General features: G+C 39.6%; 1 protein-coding gene across 2 annotated transcripts in view; it reads left to right on the forward strand.

Annotated features, from left to right (window-relative positions):
- CSMD1 (CUB and Sushi multiple domains 1) overlaps positions 1-22,390 on the forward strand; it is a 1,833,881-nt gene that overhangs the window by 1,653,409 nt on the left and 158,082 nt on the right. For both annotated transcript variants that reach the window (XM_023630572.2, XM_023630573.2), the window contains exon 42: positions 18,572-18,760. In XM_023630572.2, coding sequence (XP_023486340.1) covers positions 18,572-18,760 — 189 coding nt within the window. The remainder of the gene's footprint in view (positions 1-18,571; positions 18,761-22,390) is intronic.

Genomic DNA, 22,390 nt, shown 5'->3' on the forward strand with positions numbered 1-22,390 from the left:
TCTTTTCGTTCTATCTCTTCCAGTCTCACCACAAATCCCAAAGGTAGGAAACTAAAGGATCAAAATTAGGTGATTGTTCATTTTGTGTTGTATAGATATGTTCAAGCAGTTAGTAATAAGCATAATAGTGAAAATACAGAGATGATCAAATTTGTGGATTGAACTGGGTTCCATAGACAAGTTGAGTCCCATTAATTAGTAACTAGATCTAATTAAAAAGGTAGAGAATGTAAAGGAGGAAATATAATTTTCCTCTATCCTTCTGACTGAGACCCCTGTAATAAATTGAAGATTAACAAGAGAAAAACAAACAGAAGTTTATTAACACATATACCTCCTGTATACATGGGAGATACCCAGAGACAAGTGAGTAACTCCCAAAGGTGGCTTAGAACTCTGGCTTAAATACCATCTTCAGGTAAAGACAAAAGAAAGAAAGGTGTAGCAAGGACAGTTAGGAGACATTACCAGGAAAACCAAGGTAAACAAGGGTAAGGTTGGTTATGCAGATTTAGGTTGTACCTTCTCCACTAATAAGAGCCTAGAGTTGAATCCTGGGATTAACCTTTGTGGTTCCAGGTAGACAGGGCAGGGGACACCACTGTAAATTTGTGTCCTGCTTTTAGACAAATAGAGGGAGGGCAGAGAGACTTTCTCATATCTGCTCCTTCTTAATGGCCTGCAGTTTAAAATAATCCTAATGCCGAAGTGGCAGTTTTTGACTGAGGCACAACTAGCACCTAGCACTCTAGTGTTCCCTCTGTTCCTGTTCTGTTTCACTCTGGCAGCTTTTTCTGTTCAAATACAGATGGGGACATGGCCGTAGTGTAACCATAGCATAGCGAGCAAGGACAAAATCCCTCTGTCCCTGGAACAATTTCTAAATATTTTGAGAACACAGTCTTAATGGGTCAGCATAGGTGATGTGACCCTCAATTCTACTCATGGAGACCAGGTGGATGGGTATCTGGTCATGAAGACCAGGTGGATGGATCTCTCTTCACGGAGACCAGGTGGATGAGTACTGTATTTAGCTCAGCTTGGGTCTCATGGGTCAGAAAATGTGATGAGTGGACTTCATCAAAGGGCATGGTTGAGAGGCAGAAGAGCAGTTTCCTGTGAGAAGGGGCTCTGAAACAACAAAATAGTAAACATACAATGGTTCTGCCACATAATTGGATTAAAACTCTGTATAAATGAAATATTTGTATGCTGATGTATTATATCTCCATGATGCAGGAGACTTTGATTAGTGTTCTCACATTTGCTTCCTCATTCGTTCTTGTAAATGTACTGTGAGTTGATCTGAGAGCTAGTCCTTATTTTGCTGTATTAAAAATAATGATAATAATAACTGTTATTTATTGAGCATTCACCCAGTGCCACGGTCTATGCTTCCTGCTTCTCACATAAATTCTGAGTGTAAAATATCCGCATTTTACATTTGAGAAAACTGAGGCTCAGAGAGGTTGAACAAATTCTGGAAATTTGTGTAGCTGTGTGTGCAGCAGTGATCTAGAATCGAATCTATTTGACTCCAAAGTAATCATTATTAGCTAACTACTACATTTCTAATAAAGGAAGAGAAATGGTGAGATTTTGGACTTTATGTTGAATGTTTTAGTCACACTAATATACAAAACATTTAAACCCAATGGGGTGAATTTAAAAAGCCCAATTTCCTCTCATAGTTTGCAAAACCAGTCTGCCATCCATGGGCTGCAGACAATGGCTGTGGGAAAAAGTCAGATAACAACTTCGGGTGTGTAGACATGGTACCTGACAGATCCACTTACTTATCTCAGGTTGTGCAGCTGCTAAAATAACTTTTCCAAGAATCTGTGAGTCAAATGTTTCCCATAAATACTTCTAGCACGTGCCTTGAGAATTAGATATCAGATTTTGCCTAGCGTCATACGCCATCCAGACGCCAGCTGTGGCCCTCTTGCTTCTTGCAGGTACAAGTATAATTGTTCAGGAACTACCCAATTTCCTGACCTCTGAAAGTCAGAAGCTCTCCCCAATGTTTATTGAGCTAATGTGGATTTAGCACTTTCAAAGAGTCATATAAGGACTCAATAGGCTGATTGGGTCCAAACAACAGTTTCTCCTGTCTCTCACCAGTGAGGAAACCAATGGTCAGTCCATGGAGGGGTAGAAAGAGACCAGCATCTGTGCTATGAGCCTGTAGTAGATGCTGCTGCCTCTCTCATTCTGCAAACTCTCACCTGGTTCTTCCATCTGCCTGTGTTCATTCTGCACCCCATCCTGCCTCCTACAGCCTCCAAGCTGTGTCCTCCCACCCTACCCCATAGCAGCCTTAAAGCCCAGCCATGTGTGTATTCTCCTCCGGAAAGCCTTTCAATCCTGGTATCTTAGTGTGTTTACCCCTCCCAGGCAGACATTCTGCCTGCTCCAACTCTTTATGATTATCCGCTTCTGTTCAGAGGGACTTCTCACTCCCCCTGGGGACAAGCCACCAACTCCGATGACTCCTACTAGCTCCTGTAGCTGGTGCCAATTGCAAAACAAAGCCAGACTTAGTAAGAAGAGACTCTACTGGGAGGGATTTTTACTGCAAGAGAGGGGAAAGGTCTATTGCAATAGAGAGAACAGCACTTTAACCACAAGCTCAGCAAGTGTCTCAAGGATTAGGAAAAAGGATTTTCCTTTATAGAGAGGAGTAAGCAAGGCTGGAAGGAACTGAGTTTGTGGGTGTGGGATGAACAGGAGAAGCCATGATGGGGTGATGGATCAGAGAAAGTCTTTCTCTGAGCACAGCCTGCTGTTGAGGAGGGGCTGTCTGCTGGCTCAGGCTGATGATAGGCCAAAGTTTGGGGGCCTGAGAGAAGGAGAAAAGCTTAACTAAAATTTAGTTAACAAGCATTTGTTCCGGTTGATGAATGGGGATAAAAACAATTCAGCAACCATTATAAAGCAAAGCATGGGAATTTGGAGGGTTTTGTCTGGCCTGGTCATAAGTAAACCAAGGGGCACCTTGAGTGTTATCTAAGTCATGGGTGTTTGTGTGTGTCGGGGGTGGGGGGGGCATGTTTCTTTGTATTAAGACATTTCCTGGAGCACAAAAGAGTGTGTGTGAGAGGGGAGGATTGCCTCACCTCCCCTGCTGTCTAGGATTACAGGGCTTAGGTAACCTTCACTTAACTGTCATAGGAATTCCTTGAGATATCAACACAGAACCCCTAGGCCTTGCAGTTGTCAACTTAAAAAGCAAATTTGCCTGTTATTTCATATCAAAATGAGTTTATTGGAGAATATTCAAAAGAATTGCAATTCCAGATGTTCCTGTTATGGCAAACCATAGGAAAATCCAACAAACAAGGGAGGGGAGCTGCCTTTATAGGGAAAAAGGGGTAGTCCGAAGGAGCTCCTCTAAAGGAAAGTCTATTGGGGGAGAGTAACAGTTCAGGGCAGCAATGGCTTCTCATTGGCTGGGCTGTTGCCGGGTAGGGAGAGAAATCTTCTGTAGGGGAGGAAGACATTTCCTCTACCCTCTCTGGGTTCATCTGGCCAGAGAACGAATTAAATTCACATGAGACAGAATAGCAGGAGAAAATTAAACAAAACTTTATAACGTGTATACATGGGAGAGGCTCAGGCAAGTTGAGCAACTCCCCAAAATGGCGGAAACCCCCACCTTAAATATCATATCCAGCTAAAGACAAAGGAGGATGTTGAGGGTGGAGGGGGAGTCAATCTTTGGTGATTACCACACAAGTACAATAAACAAATGCAGATTTAAGTCCTTGCCTTTGGCATTGATTAAGAGTTTCTAGAGATAAAGTCATCCCTCTCGTCTTCCTGGTACAGAGAGGGAGCCACCTTTACAGATGGAGATTTCCTTTACAATGTAAATGTCTCCTAAAAAAACGCAAGCAAGTTCCACCCCTCAGTTGCTTTCCTGTCTGCAGTTTATTAAAAGCAATAAGCCCCAAATAATCCTCATGCCAAAGAGACATATCTTGGGGTGGCTAATTCCAGGCCCCCCCACTTCCTTCGGAAGTGAAGTAGCTGTACTTCCTCTGAAGATGCAGGTGCAGATCTCTTCCTGTTTGGTGTAGTTGAGGATGTGTGATACGGCGTGAGAGCTCCCCCTGCAGGCCTTCCTGACCCCAGCTTAGTTAACGTTTCTATGATTAATTTCCACACAGTCAACACAGGTTCACTGATAACAAAGCTTCTCCTGTGTGCATGACTCCTCTTGATTCTCCACCCAGGTCACAAAGGAAGATATTAAGCATGGAAAAATAAACAAACAAAACACTGAGAAACTTGGAAGAAAGCAAACTCCAAGAGGAAACAGTAGAGAAAATGCAAAGTCAGGCATTCTTAAGAATTGGGAAAAACTCACAGGCTGATTGGAAATTTTACCTTTTTCTACAAATGTTTGACTAAATAAAGATTCATCTTTCTTTTAATTAAAAAGGGAAGTTCTGTGATGATTGATGATAGCAGCAACCTTCTTGGAGCTTCTCTTCTCATCTTATTTCTATCCATCAGAGTACCTGTGTTCACTTAAAACCCAAAAGTTTACAGATTCAGCTTTAAAGTGATTAGCCAACCATCAAAAAACAAATAAAATAAGAAAAGAAGTCAAGTAAGTCTCAAATTGTTATACAAGCATCCAAGACATATTTCTGCAGTAACCAACTATTACATTAGTATAATTTTTCTTCAAGATGAAATTCGAGGTGAAAGTAAATAACGTTGTGAATCACACCGATTAAGACACACAGCTCTCCTGGGACTTTTTCTTGCTTCCAATACCTGTTTTGGTGCTTCCTTGACTTAACTGAATTTCTTTTCATTCTGATGAAATCCCATGAAATCCCATTTTTCTCCCATTATATCCACTTTTTCTTCTTTAGCCTGCCTTGGTTTGTTTGTTTTAAAGAAAAGTTCGGTTGATTATCTTACCACACTATGGGATTCTCTGGCCCAATGCACATAAATAAGCCAATTAATTGCAGCATCAGCCTTTTGGAAAAGAAATCAGCTTTATTCTGTGAGATTGATCTGCAGTGAGACAGAGGGCATGTGTCCTCAGATCTGTCTCCCTGCTTCAGAATTTGGGGCAAAATTTAAGAGGTTAGGGAGAATAGGCTGGCATGCAGAAACACTGGTGAGACAGGTTTTGTTTGGTGGGTATTAGTTACCAGGGAGAGGGTGTGGCCTCAGCTGGGTAGGTGGTGGTTCTAAGATTGTGATGTAGAACAGGTTTAGTTAACAGAAAGCTGCCTGTGTTCAAGGCCATTACTTCCAAAGGGAGTGGAGGTGACTTGGTTTGGGCAGTTTGCCCAAAGCCAAACTCAACCTTCCCTCATCTCCAGGGCAGGAGGCAGTGTTACAGCTTGGAGGCCATTGAAGAAAGGCTCCTCCCCTCCCACAGAGACTCAGAAGTGAGCACCATTGTCCCGAATGACTGCATTTCAGAGGAGAAACTCCTACGTCCTTGAGAAGGACATCCTGGGTTTTAAATCTGGCAGAGGCTTTTGGAAAGGTTTGCATACACCCCAAAGGGGCAGAGAAAAGATTCACAATGACAAGTTTTCTAAAATAAGTTTTCTAAGAAAAGGGAGGTCAGGAGCCCAAAGTCAGGAGGAAGCTTGGCCAGGCTCTCTTGCTCATAAATGTCAATCATCATCAGAAGTTCAGGGGTGACTTTTGCCAGCATTGGATACTGGCCGGATGATGTGAAGGCCAATGATTCTGCGACTCTTTTTGCCTTTTCCTCTTGTGACCATGTGGGCCAAGGAGGGCTGTTGCACCTCCAATGTCAGGTCCACATTCAGAGAAGAAAGGGGGGAAGGAGAGAGCTTCCTGGGAGTGACTACTGGGAGATCCATCCACATGACTATTGCTCACATTTCATTGGTAGAAATCTGCTCTCTAACCACCATGGGCTGAAACAAAAGCTAGGAAATGTAATTTTTTTTCAATCCGGGCACATTCCTTTCCCAAAGAACATTAGGGCTCAATTCTTAAGGACAAAGGGGAGCGTGAGTCCTGGTCTGTAGCATGCTGCAATAGTATATAAACCGTCAGTCTACAATCACACTTGGGCTTTCTGCCTCGCCCTCACTGGCAAAGTTCACATTTGAATTCTCTCAGAGTAGAAATTATCTATTGATGAAGAATTCTGTAACGTTTCAGACTTGTGGATTCAATTTAAAATCAATTTCAGGTATTTTGAATATTTCCAAAGGAAAGATTCCCAATTCATTTAAAATATGTATACATGCAACCATAGAATTTTAGATTTGGAAAACAAAATCTTGATAATCAAAGTTCGAATATGAAGTATGTCTCAAAACAGAAAAAAAACATTATTTTTGGTTGCTTTCTTTTAATTATACTATGGAATCTCAATATCTCCTTTTGTTTGTTTTGCCATGCTGGGTTTATAATATGTATACACAGGATTGATTCTTCCATTATTTGCTAAAATTTTACATTTCTCAAATAGCTATCGAGGTCTGATCAGTTCAAACAAATATACATGACAGTTTAGCATCAAATCAGCTTAGATTCAGGGTATAGATCAGTATTTAATCATTGCAATATTCGAATATCCCATCATTATGGTTTCTCATAACTTATTAAATTCTCTGTGATCTAAACCTGTTTAGTTGTATTTTTGTTTGTTTGTTTGTTTTGATGAGGAAGATTGGCCCTGAGCTGATGTCTGTTGCCAGTCTTCCTCCTTTTGCTTGAGGAAGATTAAGCCTGAGCTAAAATCTGTGTCAGTCCTCCTCTATTTTGTATATGGGACCATGGCTTTCATGAGTGGTGTGTAGGTCCACACCCGGGATCCGAACCTCCAAACCCCAGGCCGCCTGAAGCGGAGCATGCAAACTTAACCACTACACCACCAGGCCGGCCCCTGCAGTGTATTTTTTTGAAGGCTACTCATTTATTAGGCCAGCACGAGAACTCAGTTTCTGGCTAAGAGTTAGGAATTAAAATAAGACATGGTTTGGCAGTAAACAATGTCATAATTTAGCAGGAAAACTAGAGCTTTGACAACCACATTAAAATCCAACATGAGACTTCCTAGAACTGAGGTATTTGTGGACGTTTGAGGGAATCACGTTCTGTGGCATCACAGGCACACAGCACATTTTCGCTGAGGATGTTCTGTGTGAAAAGGACCCTGAGGCCTGTGTGGGAAACACTCCCTGTGGTTCGTGGAGGAAATACCCACACCAGAGGCGAGAGACCCATTGGAGCTAAGTCGATGGAGTGATGACATTTGACTATAAAATAACTTGAATCCCAAGTCAAGACTTTGAATTTTATTCTCTAGACCAAGGGTTCTAGCATTCAAGGGATCCATGACTTGCATTGTAAAAAAGTTTATATGTATATTGTATATATATAAATATATACATATATTATAAAATATAAATGTAAAAATATGGCATTTCATTTTTTTTCTCTTAACCTCTAGTGATGCTGATGTAATATTAGCATTACCTGCACTTCATCACCAAATCACAGATAATTCCATATTTTATTACATTTATTGCAGATATCTCAAAATATTATGCAGTATTTTGAAGTTACATTAATGATTAGACGTGCTACCTGTTGTTTAGTGACATAACACATATAATCCTATGCCACAAATTTGGCTTGCATTACACTGTCATAAATATATTTTAATATGATTGATTTTCTTTGTAATATTGTAAATTTTATTTTATGCATTTAAAATATTAGTTCCAGAAGGTTCACCAGAAGCCAAAGGTGCCTATAGCAAAGTTATTATGAATCCAGGAGGGCAATAAGAAAATACTAAAGGTTTTTATGGAGCGTATCTCAGTCCATTGGGGCTACTCCAATGAAATACTGTAGACTGAATGTCTTAGAAACAGCAGAAATTTATTTCTCACACTTCTGGAGGCTGGAAGTCCAAGATTAAGGTGCTGGCAGGTTTGGTGTCTGGTGAGGGCAGATTTTCTGATTAGTAGAGGATGCCCTCTAACTGTAATGATACATGGTGGAAGGGGCTGGGAGCTCTCTTGTGTCTCCTTCATAAGGACACTAATACCATTCATGAGGGCTCCACCCTCATGGCCTAATAATCTCCCAAAGGCCCCACCTCCTAACACCATCACCTTGGGGGTTAAGATTCAACATATGAGTTTTTCGGGAACACAAGTGTTCAGTCCACAGCAGTGAGAATTGCGTTAGTTGTACACACATTTTTAACAGCTTCATCTAATACAGTGTAGATTATGGACTTTTCTGGAGCCAGGAAACAGGTTTGGTGAAAAGAGGGAGGCTGGAGGCAAAAAGATACGTTTAAGAGGCTAAAGCTTCAGGCAGGGGTGATGAAGACATGACAAGGCTATAACAGCACTATTGGCACCTACTCTGAAGGAAATGATTAAGGTAATGTCTAGACAGTGGTGGTGGGCTGCAGACCCCACAGGGTGGTGGTGGTGCTGAGGCTGAGACGTGAAGAACGGGAAGAAGCCGTGGATGGAAAGTACAAGAGAAGAGTTTTCTAGGTGGAGAGAAGCTTGGCATGTTCACAGAACAGAGAGGAAGATAGGTAGAGTGCTGGGAAGAGCAAGGTCTGGGAGGTGTGCGGGATTCAGACCAGGGATTGAGTTGTGACACATTCAGATGTTTTTCCAGGTGCCGTGTGAATTAATTGAAGGATTTTAAACAAAAGACAAATCACTGCAATGCAGAGGATTGACAAAGGGAGGGGTGGGTGGAAAAGTGAGAAACGCAATGCGGAGGCCATGGCAGGGGTCCGGGGGAGATGCAAGTTTCAGCTTGAGCACGCCTGCTTTCATGAGTCTGCTTCACCTGGTTGTGTGCTCAACTTAAAATCTGAATAATGTTTGTTATGAGTTCCTGCTTCTCTTTCATATTGCTGTACCTCTAGTCCCCACCCCTTCTCTATTCCTATTGAGTATATTCCATCAAAATATGAACATTTCATTCTGGATCATCATTTTAAACTTGGTTATTATGTGGTAATCTCTATTGTGTAACTGGCATGATCTTAATATCTGAGTCAATAAGAAAAATATACCAAATTATCTCTCAAACCATAAGTTGCCAATGAAGTGGTTTTTCTCAGTTGAGCCCAAGAACTTTTGAGAAGTCTCCCTCATTCTGAATATGCTTATTACCTTATACAAAACTTAACTTTTCTTTCTTTATTGACATTGCAAGTCAAATACAAATTCCCATGATAGTATTGTTTGCCATGTAGTTTTGAAACTGTATTTTATCCTACGTAACTTGTGATCTTCATAGCTCAAAAAAATGTTTTATGTTTTATTTCTCTTGATATTTTCCCAATTGGTTTATTAAGGCCATGACTACATGGTTCCAAAAGCTACCAATTAATTCAATCCAAAAAGAATGGTCTGCACAAAAAAAACACGAAAAAGTCTATGTAGGAATCATTTAGATCAGAGGTCGTAAAGTTGCTGTGATTGGCTAGCAAATATTAATATTTTTTAAATTGTCGATATTTAGAATTAGATTTCACATGACTTGTGAAACACCCCTACATCCATTTTCCCTTTTTCTCTTGCCAATGTCAGAATGTGGAAACGTTTGGCCAGCATTCTCAGTGAGGACAGGCTCCTGAAGTGTCAGAGTGACTGCCCCCTTCAAAGTGGGAAAGCATTGACTTCAAAAATTTCCTTTAGCTTCCTGCCAGCTTTGATCATTGATGTTGTCTTTGAATTTCTGAGTCTTCATCTAGCCAAACATCTGGTTGGTTGAGTGAATGTTTTATTTACTTAACACCTGACTCTGAGTTTATGTATCCACATTAAAACAAACAAACAAACAAACAAAACCCTTCTAAGTAATGTATTTTTTATTGTAGGCAATTAATTTGCCATAATTGAGAGAGATAAAAATGAATTAAATACAAAGAACAAGAACATGAATTTGAGGTGTTCTAATTTCTTGTAGGGTAGGGCATCATATCTGACAGGGATGATATTTAATTAGATAGTTTATTGGTGTTTGTCACTTTATAAAATTTATAAGTTGGCAAAATGACACAATTCTGATTTGTATGTCACATCAAAATTCCTAAGTTCTACTTGAGCTTTATAAGTTAAGCTTACAATTAATAACTCATAAGAAGATGCATAAATCATGCAGATAATTCTTTTCATTCTCAATGATGTCTACGTTGTACCCTTATGCTTAAGACTTGTCATTTATTTATGGCCATATAAAGGTCAAAAATGTTACTAGTAGATGTAGCTGTCTTGAAGTTAAATGACTTACACAAAACTTGAGAGATGGAAGATGAAGAACTGTGTTAAATAAAATTGAGTTCATGTACCTTATTTCTAAGTCAAGAAGTGGAAAACAGATGATAGTATGAAGAGATTTATCAACTGATGAGATATTAGTCAGGAAATATAATGGATATCAGAAAGATGACTACATGATTCTATTGGCAGTCACATTAAGCTTCTATAATTTAAACACTTGATGTGGATATCACTTGAGATGGATAGATGTGAATAATAGATATTTTCCTAGATCCAAACAAAGGATTCCCCTATGAAGGTGTAGGGAAGGAAGACACATCCTCTACCCTCTGGGTCCTTCTGGCTGGGCTACGAATTAAATTCACGTGAGACAGAATAACAGGAGAAAATCAAACAAAGCTTTATAACATGTCTACATGAGAGACACTCAGCAAAACTGAACAACTTGCCAAAGTGGTGGCCCACTCATCTTAAATACCATCTTCAGCTAAAGACAAAGGAGGATGTTGGGGGTAGTGTTTTGGGACTTCAAGGGGGTGGAAGGCAATTTACATGGAGATGGAAATGTAAATGGGCCAGCAACAGACAATGTGACCTGAGAGACATGTTTCACATTACACTACAGTTATCTTATGGTATTAGCTCCTTCCTAGAACAGGCCCTTCCATTTTAAATTCTTTTAGGCAGTGTGTGGGGAGTGGGGGGAGAAGCAAAGTTTCTTTCAGACTCTTTCGTTCTTAAAAATAGTCAAGCCAAAGAGACACATTTTGGAGTGGCCAATTCTGATCCCCCACAAAGGGTAAAATTCTGTGTTATCTTATTCTTGTAGTCTTGGAATGGGCTTATTTGTGCTTTAGATTTTTCAGAATATTTGTGAAATTTTGGCATATTAAGAATTTTAGTGACTTATTTTACTTCTGGTTTTTGTAACTTGACATTTGGAGAAGTTGAATATTTATCTATCTTCCTTCCTTCCTCCCTTCCTTTCTGTCTTTCTCTTTCTTGTTCTTTTTTACATAATAAAGCATAATTCTTCAATGCTAAAAGACATAAAGATAATTTTAAGTGCTTCAGCCATAGAAAGTAAAAACGTCTTGTTTTTTTTCAAAGTTCCACTCTTTTTCTCATTCCTTCTGCTATGCATGCTAAGCACTTAAAAAAAAAAAAAAAGGATATGTTAAATCTGTTTTATTCATCCACACTAGTGAATTGAATCGATGAGAAAATAGGCGCTAGTTTGTGGATGCCAGTTTTTCCCCTTAGGAAGAGAAGCGCTAAAGCTACCTTTATGTGCGATGAACAACTGAATAGTTCATTCTAACTGATTGCGTAAGCGCACTAACTCTTCCCTATAGATATGACTATAATTTGTACATGAAAGTGATGTGCTTCTAAAACTATTACTCTTTTTCCTTTCCACATGATATTCTGAGCCGCCTTGAGTGAACTAGAAGAACAGGGCAGGGGGCTTGCTCTATCCTTCTTCACCCATCTGCGTGAGTGAATGAAACTGTTGACATGAGCTTTTTATAAAGAAGCCAATTTCACATAAAAATGCTTAAAACAGTGGACAACAAATAGTTGTGTCAGTTCCCATTCACTGTAGGGTATCCTTTTTCAAGATGGCAAAAGCATTTACGATGGTAGTTCGTGGACTAGACGCTTAGAGACTAAGGTCCAAATCTTAAAAGTTGACCAGTTTTCTTCCTGCAGATCATGTGGATTTGCTTTCCTTTTATGAGTTTGCTACAAGTAAAAGTAAAGATCTCAACCACTTTCTCCCTTAAAAGATCTATTCCTCCAAACCAAAAGCATACCCAGACCTGTACTTCAGTAGATGTGTCTCCCGGGTGATGGCACCTTCAGATGTCCACATCCCAGTTGAGATTTGCTGCATGCTTCTTAATCAGCCCTAGTCCCAAGCTTCGGATACAGTGAAGGAAGCAGATTCTTTGTCTGATGTGTGAATCTGCAGTCTCACTGAGTCCAATTCCTTTGAGTAAAATAAAAGTTTCTCCACAAGGTAAAGGCTAATATGCCAAAGGACTACTTGGCTTCTTAATTCTTAGATGGTGAAGGCATAAGATGCAATTGTAGTTGCAATTATGAGTAAGCAATTTAGTTAGTCATCCCCCACTGGAGCCTTCAGGGAGCTCAAAAGTGTGGGATTGGCTGCAACCTTAGTAATAATATTGGTTGACTTCATCAGTAGGTGTTGGGATCAAGGAGTTAACAAAACGAATGAAGAACATTTAGGTGGATAATATATCTTAAAAGTGAAAACCAGGATCATACCCTTGGTACAAAGGAAGGTAATATGCCATCCTAGTCATGATAATGGCCCATCTGGGGAACTAGCAAGCTTATGTTTGTGTGCATTTTGGAAATTCTGTGGACTACCATAGGTGACATAGACACTTCTGGGACCCCAGATTAATTTTTCATGGAGAGGGAAGCTGAAGACTTGAAAAGGGCTTCAAAGTCATGTTCTGTGTAGATGTTGATGCAAACCACAGGCTCTCCTCCTTGTGACAAGGCTGTTTTCTTAAAGTATTTCACAGTATCCCGACATTAGAAGCAGTGGTTTCTCTATCCCTGGTCTACCTCCTTCAGAGAAGTGGCTCAAGGGCTATATCTTGAATACTCAAATATATTTATCATAGAGACTAGAAATTTCTTATAGTCAAGACTTGACTTTATTGAGTTGATATATGCCAACCATGGGTCATTGCATTTATCACCACGTTTAATTCTTGGGGATAATATTTGTTCCCCTATCGTAAATGAAGAAATGAGTCTTCTGGAATTGAGTGGTATGCCCAAGATCCCATATCCATTATACGGGGAGACCCAAGTCAAGTTCAAAGCACAGGTCTTTCTTCTAGCACACCTCAGGGCGTCTGCTATTTTACAAAGTGACCTCAAGGCTCTTGTGTGTCCTCCAAAAGCCAATTTCTCTGTTTGCTGCTGATTCTCTTTCTAATCTTTCAGAACTACTAGATAATACCTCTAAAAGTCTTTAAGTATTGTCAAATATAGGAATGCAGAAATACATGAACAAGTCACTGGGCTTCAGTTGAAACAAAATTTGTTTGGAAATCATGACTCTTACTTCACTTTACACTAGAAAGTGACTTCTTTATCAAATTCCACTGAAATACTCTTTTCTTTATCTCTCTTCCTTGATGACTTTTTTTAATTAAAACTTTTTATATTTTTAAAATCAATTTATGGAGATCAATGATTTCACTATGAGTGATGAGCACAGAACAGCAAAGCTATGCTCGCCTGAGGATTCTGAGAGCTGACTGAGAGCAACTTCCCCCTCAAGCCCAGAGGGCACATTAATTAAACTCCCATCTCTGCAGCCTGGCACACCTGTGCATCCCAGACCTTCACAGGTGCTTGGATGTGACCAGAGCAGGCAACACAAATCCACCGCACCTACGCTAAACCGCACACAGTGGAAATCCTTCCAAAATTCATCTATTTTTAGCATACTAAAGAATTGTTTTTATTACTTCTTTATAGCTTATGTTTATATTACTTCTTTAATTGAGACTCCTAATACAGTCCGATCGATCAATGTATACATCGCTGTGTAAATATGCCTATGAAGCAAACTTTGGGAAAGCCACTTAAAAACAGGAGAAGGTAACTTGTGACTTTGTAAACCAAACATTTCAGAGAATATTGACGTTGATGTTTAAATAGTAAAGTACTCCACTGAAGAAGAGATTTCGAACAAAGACCTGAAAATAGAGTACCTGATATTTATGTTGAGTGTATAATTCACAATTGAAAAAAATTAATTGGCATTTTAGATTATTAAGAAAACTCTGAAATGAGCCATGGGTTTTGTATGATGGTCTTTTTGCCTGGCAAATATCATTTACAAGATGAAGAATGAATCCTGGCTTTTAAAAATGGGTCTGTGTCCATTTATAGAACATGCCCCATGGTCTGATCATTTTGGTTACTGGGTCCTCCTCTGTTAAGACCTCCCATGATGAGTGTGAAAGGGGCACACAGGTGGGGTCACGGGCTGCAGAGGTTTGTCTCCCTGAGGTCCCCCTCCCCTGAGACACCTGACTTCTCTCTCTCTCTGGAGCACACCCTATTTACTCTCCCCAAGAACCTTCTTTTCTGAGTCTTTGCCTGGCCTGCAATTTCTCTCCATTTAGATGTCAATTTAAATGTTCCTTTTTGAAGAAACCAATGTCTGACCTCTCTTACTTATACCCTGTTTGTTTTTTATTTCAGTCCTTGTTTATTTTTTAATAGTAGTTTACAGAACTTACAATTATTTTATCTAATTACCAACATATTGATTTATTTGTGTCTATTTCCCTAAATAGAATGTAGGCTTCACGAAAGCAAGACGCATTTCTGTCTAGTTTCCATTTATAACTAGTGTTTATAACACAGTAGACTCTCGGTACATAATTTTATTTCACTCAATAAACAGAAGGCATAAAAGCTATTGTCCTGCCTACCTGGGCTGGACTGCTGTCTTTTTCAGTTTTTCTTTTAAACCCCCACACAGGACAATTGTGTTGGTTCCATGAAGAAAAGGAAAGCCACTTTTTTTCATCTAATAGAGAGAGTAGCCCACAGCTACTGGATTTAGAATCATGGGACTCCTGAAAGGCAACTTTGAAATGTCCATCTCAGGCCCATTCGCAGAGTTAAACAGATGGGTAGAAATGGGCAGTGCCTTGAACTCGAGCTTCTTAGAGCCCTAACGAGAACTTGACTGCACTTCTTAAATTATCCAACAAACACATAACAAAAGCAGGGAAAAGCATTAACATGCATGTGAGTGAACGTGTGTGAGTACGTGTGTGTGTCTGTGTTAGCACTGTTTCACGTAACAGCTGACCGTTACCTTGCTCCTAATGCGCTGGGATATCCGTGCCTCTATCGATACCCCTGGCCCTGCTGAAGCGTGAGTGGAATCTTTCCGTGCAGATGAGGTTATACTGAACACCCTTCTGTTTGATTCTCCTCCCATGGAAATCAGCCATCCTTTTGGATACTCTTTAAGAAAGATTTGTTTTTTTTTTTAAAAGATTGGCACCTGGGCTAACAACTGTTGCCAATCTTTTTTTTTTTCTGCTTTATCTCCCCAACCCCCCCCCACCCCGTACACAGTTGTACATCTTAGTTGCATGTCCTTCTAGTTGTGGGATGTGGGACGCTGCCTCATCGTGGCCTGACGAGTGGTGCCATGTCCGCGCCCAGGATCCGAGCCCTAGGCCGCCGCAGTGGAGCGCACGAGCTTAACCACTCAGCCACGGAGTCGGCCCCAAGAAAGATTTTATTAGCAGTTATATTTGATGTATTAGAGGACTCATTTCTCCAACAGAGTTTATTGCATTTCAAAGAATTCAAGAATGGGAACAGACTGTGGATTTCATTCTCAAAGAGAGTGATAAAGAAGAAAGGCAGTTGCTGATTGACATACAGTCTGGGATTCTCCGTTCTTTTTCTGAGCGTGGGTCTGTGAAGTAATTTTAGACTCAAATAACAACATTGCAAGGAGGCATCCCATGCACTATGCATGTCTGCTTGGCCATGGGGGCCTGGCTTTCAGGAAAAGGCTGTTTCATGGCCGTCAGCATGGGGTGGCCCTTGGGAGAGGCAGGCAGCCTTGCAGAGGGTTTGCCAGGTTGGCCCAGGGAGGAGCACAGTGAGGGAATGGAGAAAACGAGTGTGCATGTGTGTGCGTGTGATGTGTGCACGCGCTGTGTGATGTGTGTATGCACAAGCATGTATGGAAATGTGCACGTGAATGTGTGTATGTATGCACGTGTGCACGAGATGTGTGCATGTGATATGTATACATGTGTGGTGTGTATGTGCATGTGTGTGCACATATGCGTGTGTGACATGTGTGGTATGTTTTGGCATGTGTGACTATGTATGTGTGTGAGTGCATTGCACTCATGTATGTATGTGGGGGGGTGTGCATCTGTGTGTGAGTGTGTGTACATGCGTGTGCATCTGTACGTGTGTGAGCGTGCGGTAGAAAGAGAGAAGGAGAGACACGCTGGTCTGACCAGGCTTTCTGTCCTTACAGATGATGGTAGAGTTTTCTAAGCATCTAGTTTTCAAATAGTGTGTGATGACATTGCAGAAGCAAGCAATAGTGACAGACGTGCGTTTCTAGCCCTGAAGGATGCTCCTTCATGACGCACTTTTCCATACTGGTGTGAATGCTCTTTTCCTTTGGACAATTGGAGAGTTTTTCCCCTGAAGTCTGGTACTACATAGAAGATTTCAACAATGAGATATTCTACTGAAAAGAGGCAGAAAAGCAACTAGGAAACACCTTTCTAGAACATGCAACTATTGTCTTTTTGCTCTATTGCAAATTCCAAAATTGTGCCTTAAAAGCCCTTTTCCTTTTGCAAATGATCCTCAGCACTTTGAATTTCATTAACATAATTGTGCTTGTAATGCTAATAGGTCTGGAATAAATCCTTATGTTGAGAGTTTCTCCTAATTTTCCTAGCTGTTCCATGTTATAATATAACTTCATCTAAAGCAGCACCAGAAAACTCATTCTATAATTGGTGAATTATGCCTGATTTTGTATAAACAAAACTTATATGTCTGAATTGAGGTATAAAGGCTATGTGTCAAAAGATGGCATTGAGCTAATGAGAATACTCAACTTCAACAGCTTGTTTCCTCTTAGATATTATCAATATATCATAGGTGTAATTCCCTATAATGTTCAGATGTGTTAGAAATAAAATGAAATCTCTTTAATTTTTGCACTCACCGCTTATAAAGTCCTACTGATGCAGGCTCGGAGAGTTGAGGAGTCCCAAGAAAGATTTCTTGGACTCTCAAGGTCTGGCAGTATGCTCTTTTATTCAGAGAATAGCACGGAGTAGCATGGGGACAGGACCTATGGGCAGTGAAGAGCTGCAATGTGTTGAGGGTTAGGGCTAAATTTATAAGGTATGCAAGTTATTTCTTTACAAGACAAAGGAAAGATGGTGTAAAAAGTCATTAAATGGTATCAGTGCAGGTGGGGTCTGGTTATTGCGTGGTCGTGTAACTTTAGATATGTGTTGGGTCATATAGATGGGCCATATAGGGTGCCCTGGGCTTTTCTCCCTGGGGCAGCCCTCATTCACACCATAAAATCCATTGGTTCATATAGATCGGCATGTAGGCCAGGGCACCTTGGGCTTCTCTACCTGGGGCAGCCTTGGTCTACATCACTAGCACATGAATTAGCTTGACTTTCCCCTGATCTTGATGAGCAGACAGCACTCCTCTCAACCTCACAGGGTAGACACCAGAGAGATGTTGGAGCAGTTGGGAAGTTACACAAGGCCTGTTGGGGATGACAGACAGAGTCAGGGTGGAGGCTGGTTTTCAGGGACAGCCCTGTCCCTTCCTTAGAGAGTGTGTCCTCCACTCCCACTCTGGGAGGGCTTAGTCTACCTCCAGCTTCCTCCTTTTGCTGGGCCCTGGAGGATCCAGCACCAGCGATCATCTCGAGATGCTCAAAGGCCTTTGCTTTGGTGTATCTTCTGACTTCTGTTTTCTGGCTCACAATCTCTCTACAGCTACTCATCTGACTCTCATCCAGAGACATTATACAATCGCAAATATAAAAATGATGAAAACAAGGGATGCTGAAATGTGAAATTAAGGACATTTTAACCTGCTAATTACAGTCAGGGTTTAACCAGAGTATCCTGTTGCCAACTGCATAGTATCTTTATTATATTGAGTAAATAAATGAATTTATAACATGATTGTATTGGTAGTAATTGCTCGATGACTAATTGTTCCTTGAACAATTAATTGACCAAATCAGAACATAGCACATATTTCCTAGTCAGAAGCACTTAGAGTAGAGTGCTAGTATAATTAACTCTTAAATTAAAAGAGAATTAGGTCGACGTTCACTTGACATTCTTTATAGGCACTTTTTATTATCATCTGTTTTACCTTTTCTTTAAATTCAATTCACCTCATATACTTTCTTTCCAAGGTAAACATTGTCAAATTTGTGATTGACGTGTGCTGTGTTACTTCTAAAGCACGCAGCCAGTGTTTGTTAAATGCAAGTTGTTATAATTCTATTGCTATTAATTATTGTTTCCCTTAATCAGGATGGTAACTGGCAACTTGGAAAAGACATTTTTTAAAACATATCAGAAAAGGTCATCTGAAGCAGCTGTATGTAATCAAATTCATCTAAATTCCAGACTGACTCGCTTTTTTATGTAGGAGCTTGATTCTGTCGTCTGTTTCAGCCTATGAGCTACAGAACTGCCCAGATCCACCTCCTTTCCAGAATGGGTATATGATCAACGCAGATTACAGCGTGGGACAATCCATATCGTTTGAGTGTTATCCTGGGTACATTTTAATCGGCCACCCAGTCCTCACCTGTCAGCATGGAATCAACAGAAACTGGAACTATCCTTTTCCAAGATGTGATGGTAGGTTAATCCTTCCTCTTGGGAACAATTTAATTTTTCATGTATATTATAGTGCATCATATATTAAATGAACGTATTCAAAAATTCATTAATTTGTTCAACAAATTTTTATTGGGAATCTATGATGTTAAACTCACTCTACGTAGCATTTCAGGAATGCATCATATGCCAGTAAGTTAAAAGAGATGAATAAATAGGCCTTGTCCACAAGGAAATTGTAAGGATAACAAAATAATACACACAAATATTTATAATGCAAAACCAGGCACGAAGGGCCTGTTTTGATGAATTGAGGTTACAAAGGATGGCGTTTGCTTGGAAAGCAATGGGGAAATCTTTGTGATGACAGCACTATTTAGCTTTACAGTAGTTCCATCAAACGGTGAGGTTAGAGAGGGAGAAAGAGTACTTATTAGTTTTGCCCTAGATGTATTTTATTGTTTGACTTTTACAATAATCATGTATTGCTTTTGTATGTCGGAAAACAGATTTCGTTTTTGTAGTGGGCCTGGAAGGAAACAGAGTATTTTGCTACTCGGAGATAGAGAACACCCCGGGTGGAAGAGCTAGTGTAAGAAAAGACAGAGTGTGGAAACAGTCGTAGGAGAAAGTGAAGCAGCCGCCGTCGAATACTGATGGGGATCAGGGTTTCTCGGGAGACGTTGGACTCGGCTGATGGGGAAGGGTAATGCAGAAGATCTGGATTCACTGGCTGTCTCTGGCTTGAGCAGGAATCGCTTCTCTAAAGATTCTGTATGGCTACCTAACTTTTATGATGACGCCGAAATTTTTGCAATATCAAGTACAAAGGAATGGGTCAAGTACTTTGTTTACGAAGAATGCATATGACACGGAAAAGTTACTGTAAACCTAATATTCTAACATTATAAATACAGTAGCTTTGAATGAAAAATAAAGAAATTGTCAACTCTGTGGCTCTTTGAAATGCTAAATACTTATATCCTAGGGGGAAAAGGGAAAGACATCTAGCTGTGTTGGAATTTCTACTGAAGAATTAAAAAAAAGCACATCAGTGTACTTTTTAAATCATATTTTTTACCTGTATTTTTCCATTCTATATCATTATAAATACAACTATAACAAAACCTTTAGCTATATTTTTGAAAAGTCTTTACCTTAGTCTAGCATTAATTCAATAACATATAAAACAGCATTTAAAAAATATTTTATAAAACTAAGTATAGCAGTAACATATCTGGTATTTTTCCGTTAAAACACTTTTAAAAAACTGTTTCATACTACTCTCCATTTAAAAAATCATATGTTTATATGTATAAATTACTTTGAATTGTCAAGATTAAACCCTTTTCTTTGTTTTTGAAGAAGGCTGGCCCTGAGCTAACATCTGTGCCCATTTTCCTCTACTTTATGTGTGGGATGCCTACCACAGCATGGCATGATGAGTGGTGCGTAGGTCTGCGCCCAGGATTTGAACCCACGAATCTTGTGCCCCCAAAGCAGAGTGTGAGAACTTAACTGCTATGCCACCAGGCCAGCCCCTAAATCCTTTCCTTATTTGCAATTTTTGCCTGAATCCTTTGAATTCTTATGTAAATGGAGGCTTCTTGATGTAAAAAAATATAATTAAATATTTAATTAGATTTTGTTGTTTTTTTCAAGCCCGGTTTTCCAACATGGAAATAACTGCTGGCTTAGAATTATTTTGTCAGTGTGAAAATCACAAACTATATTGTTTCTGATATAGCTTAAAGGTGATGCCATCTTTTGTCATTACATCATGACATAACACCCCCTGCAGAAGGTCCTCCAGACAGCCAAGCTGGCCAAGACTCCTGACACCAGCTGAAAGTTCACAGGTTGCCCCCCGAACGCCCCTGAGGTTGGGTAATTGACTAGAAGGACTCCCAGAACTCACGAGCTGTTATGCTCACAGCTGTGGTTCATGACTAGGAAAGGACACATTCAGATCATCTGTGGGAAAAGAGGCGTAGCGTGAAATGTAGGGGGATGCCGCACCCTCTCAGAGCTGATGTGTGGCAATGTGCACAGAATGTCACCAACCTGGGAACTTCACCTGGGCCTTAGTGTCCAGAAATTTTACTGGGACTCTGTTATGTAGGCATGACTGATTATTGACTGTCCATTGGTTGATATCAGCTTCCAGACCCACTGATATCCTGTCACCCAAAAGCCCACCCTAAATGACATGGCTGGTCTTCCAGGCCAGCCTGACCCTGAGACCCTTGGGTGTAGCCAGCCTTCACTTGAAAGGAAGACATTTTTATCAGTCATGCCAGAAATTATCTCCCAGAATCCAGGACAGGTGCCAGCCCTCCCTTCGGGCAAGGCCAAATTCTTTACTAGGCAAATATTTTTACCATTATATTTCTCTTTGTGCAGATAATGTCATAAACAGAGTAAAAAACCAAAACATAAGATTCGTGTAAAATTATATCAAAAGCAAATTTTCTAAACACCATGTAATGTGTATTCAATATCTTCCATATTGGACTAAATTAAAAAAAAAAAAAAAAAGCAGAGGGTATCACTTCAAAACAAGTTATTTTATCTGTGAAAGGGTGTATTTCAAAAGAAATATGTAGTAAAAAGAGTCCTTGTTTCCTGAGAATGAAGGGGCTGCTCAGGTGTCTACTAGTGTCCGCTTAGACTAGAGTTAATGCCCTCACAAACTCTGCTGATTACCCAGGAGCCTCACCTGAAATGTATTTATTAATCCAGAGTGGTTTATCGTTTCAGATTGATGTTGGTATACAGGGCAAATGATTGAAAAAATCTTCAAAGGTCCAGCCCCATAGACTTCAGAAGAATCTCAGAAAAAACATAGATACTTTGAACAACTTCTGGCATCTCTGTTAAAGATTGAACAATTTGGACAATTAAGATTCAAGAATTCTAAATCTTAAGGCATTGATCTTCACAAGTATATGTTAAACCAGTTTGTATGTATATGCTGAAAGTATGTTAAGTTGCATAAGAATCTATTCTATAAAATTGGTATGTTTTAACTTATCTGAAAAAATCAGGACTAAAAGTATGATATCTATTAAAATAAAAGGAAGAGTATGTCTGAAAGTGACTTAAGAAATTCAAGACAGTATCATTTTTACCAGCAACTTATAATTGTACAGAAGTCTCAGTTAAATAAAAAAGAGTTATAATTGTGAAAATATGGTTAAGAAGACTGTGGTTTATTAATTTACTAAATGTAATTTGATAATTAAATATGCCTTTACACTTACAAATATAGTTCAAAAATTTAAAATATTTTGTTGACTTAATTAAGCCTTTATCACTGAAATATTTATGTAGATATACTTTTAAGGTCTTTTTTTAAGTTTAAACACTGTCATAATGCACCTCAGTTTAAAATGCATTAATATGTGTGATGAGGAACTATGTGGACAGAGGTCATTATTAGGGTAACTTAGTATGTTGCAATAGTGTGTTAGCAGCATCTTTTAGATTGCCAGATTTTGTAAGCAGAAAGCTTTTTGATTGCATAACTGACATGAGAAATCCACCCAGCCAAAAAATATATTATACACATATCTTTTAAGTTAAAGTTTACCACTTCGATTGATAAATACAGAAAATAAACTTTCCCAATAGTATAGAATAAAAAGGACA

This window comes from Equus caballus, chromosome 27 (genome assembly GCF_041296265.1).
Source record: "Equus caballus isolate H_3958 breed thoroughbred chromosome 27, TB-T2T, whole genome shotgun sequence".
NCBI classification, from domain to species: domain Eukaryota; kingdom Metazoa; phylum Chordata; class Mammalia; order Perissodactyla; family Equidae; genus Equus; species Equus caballus.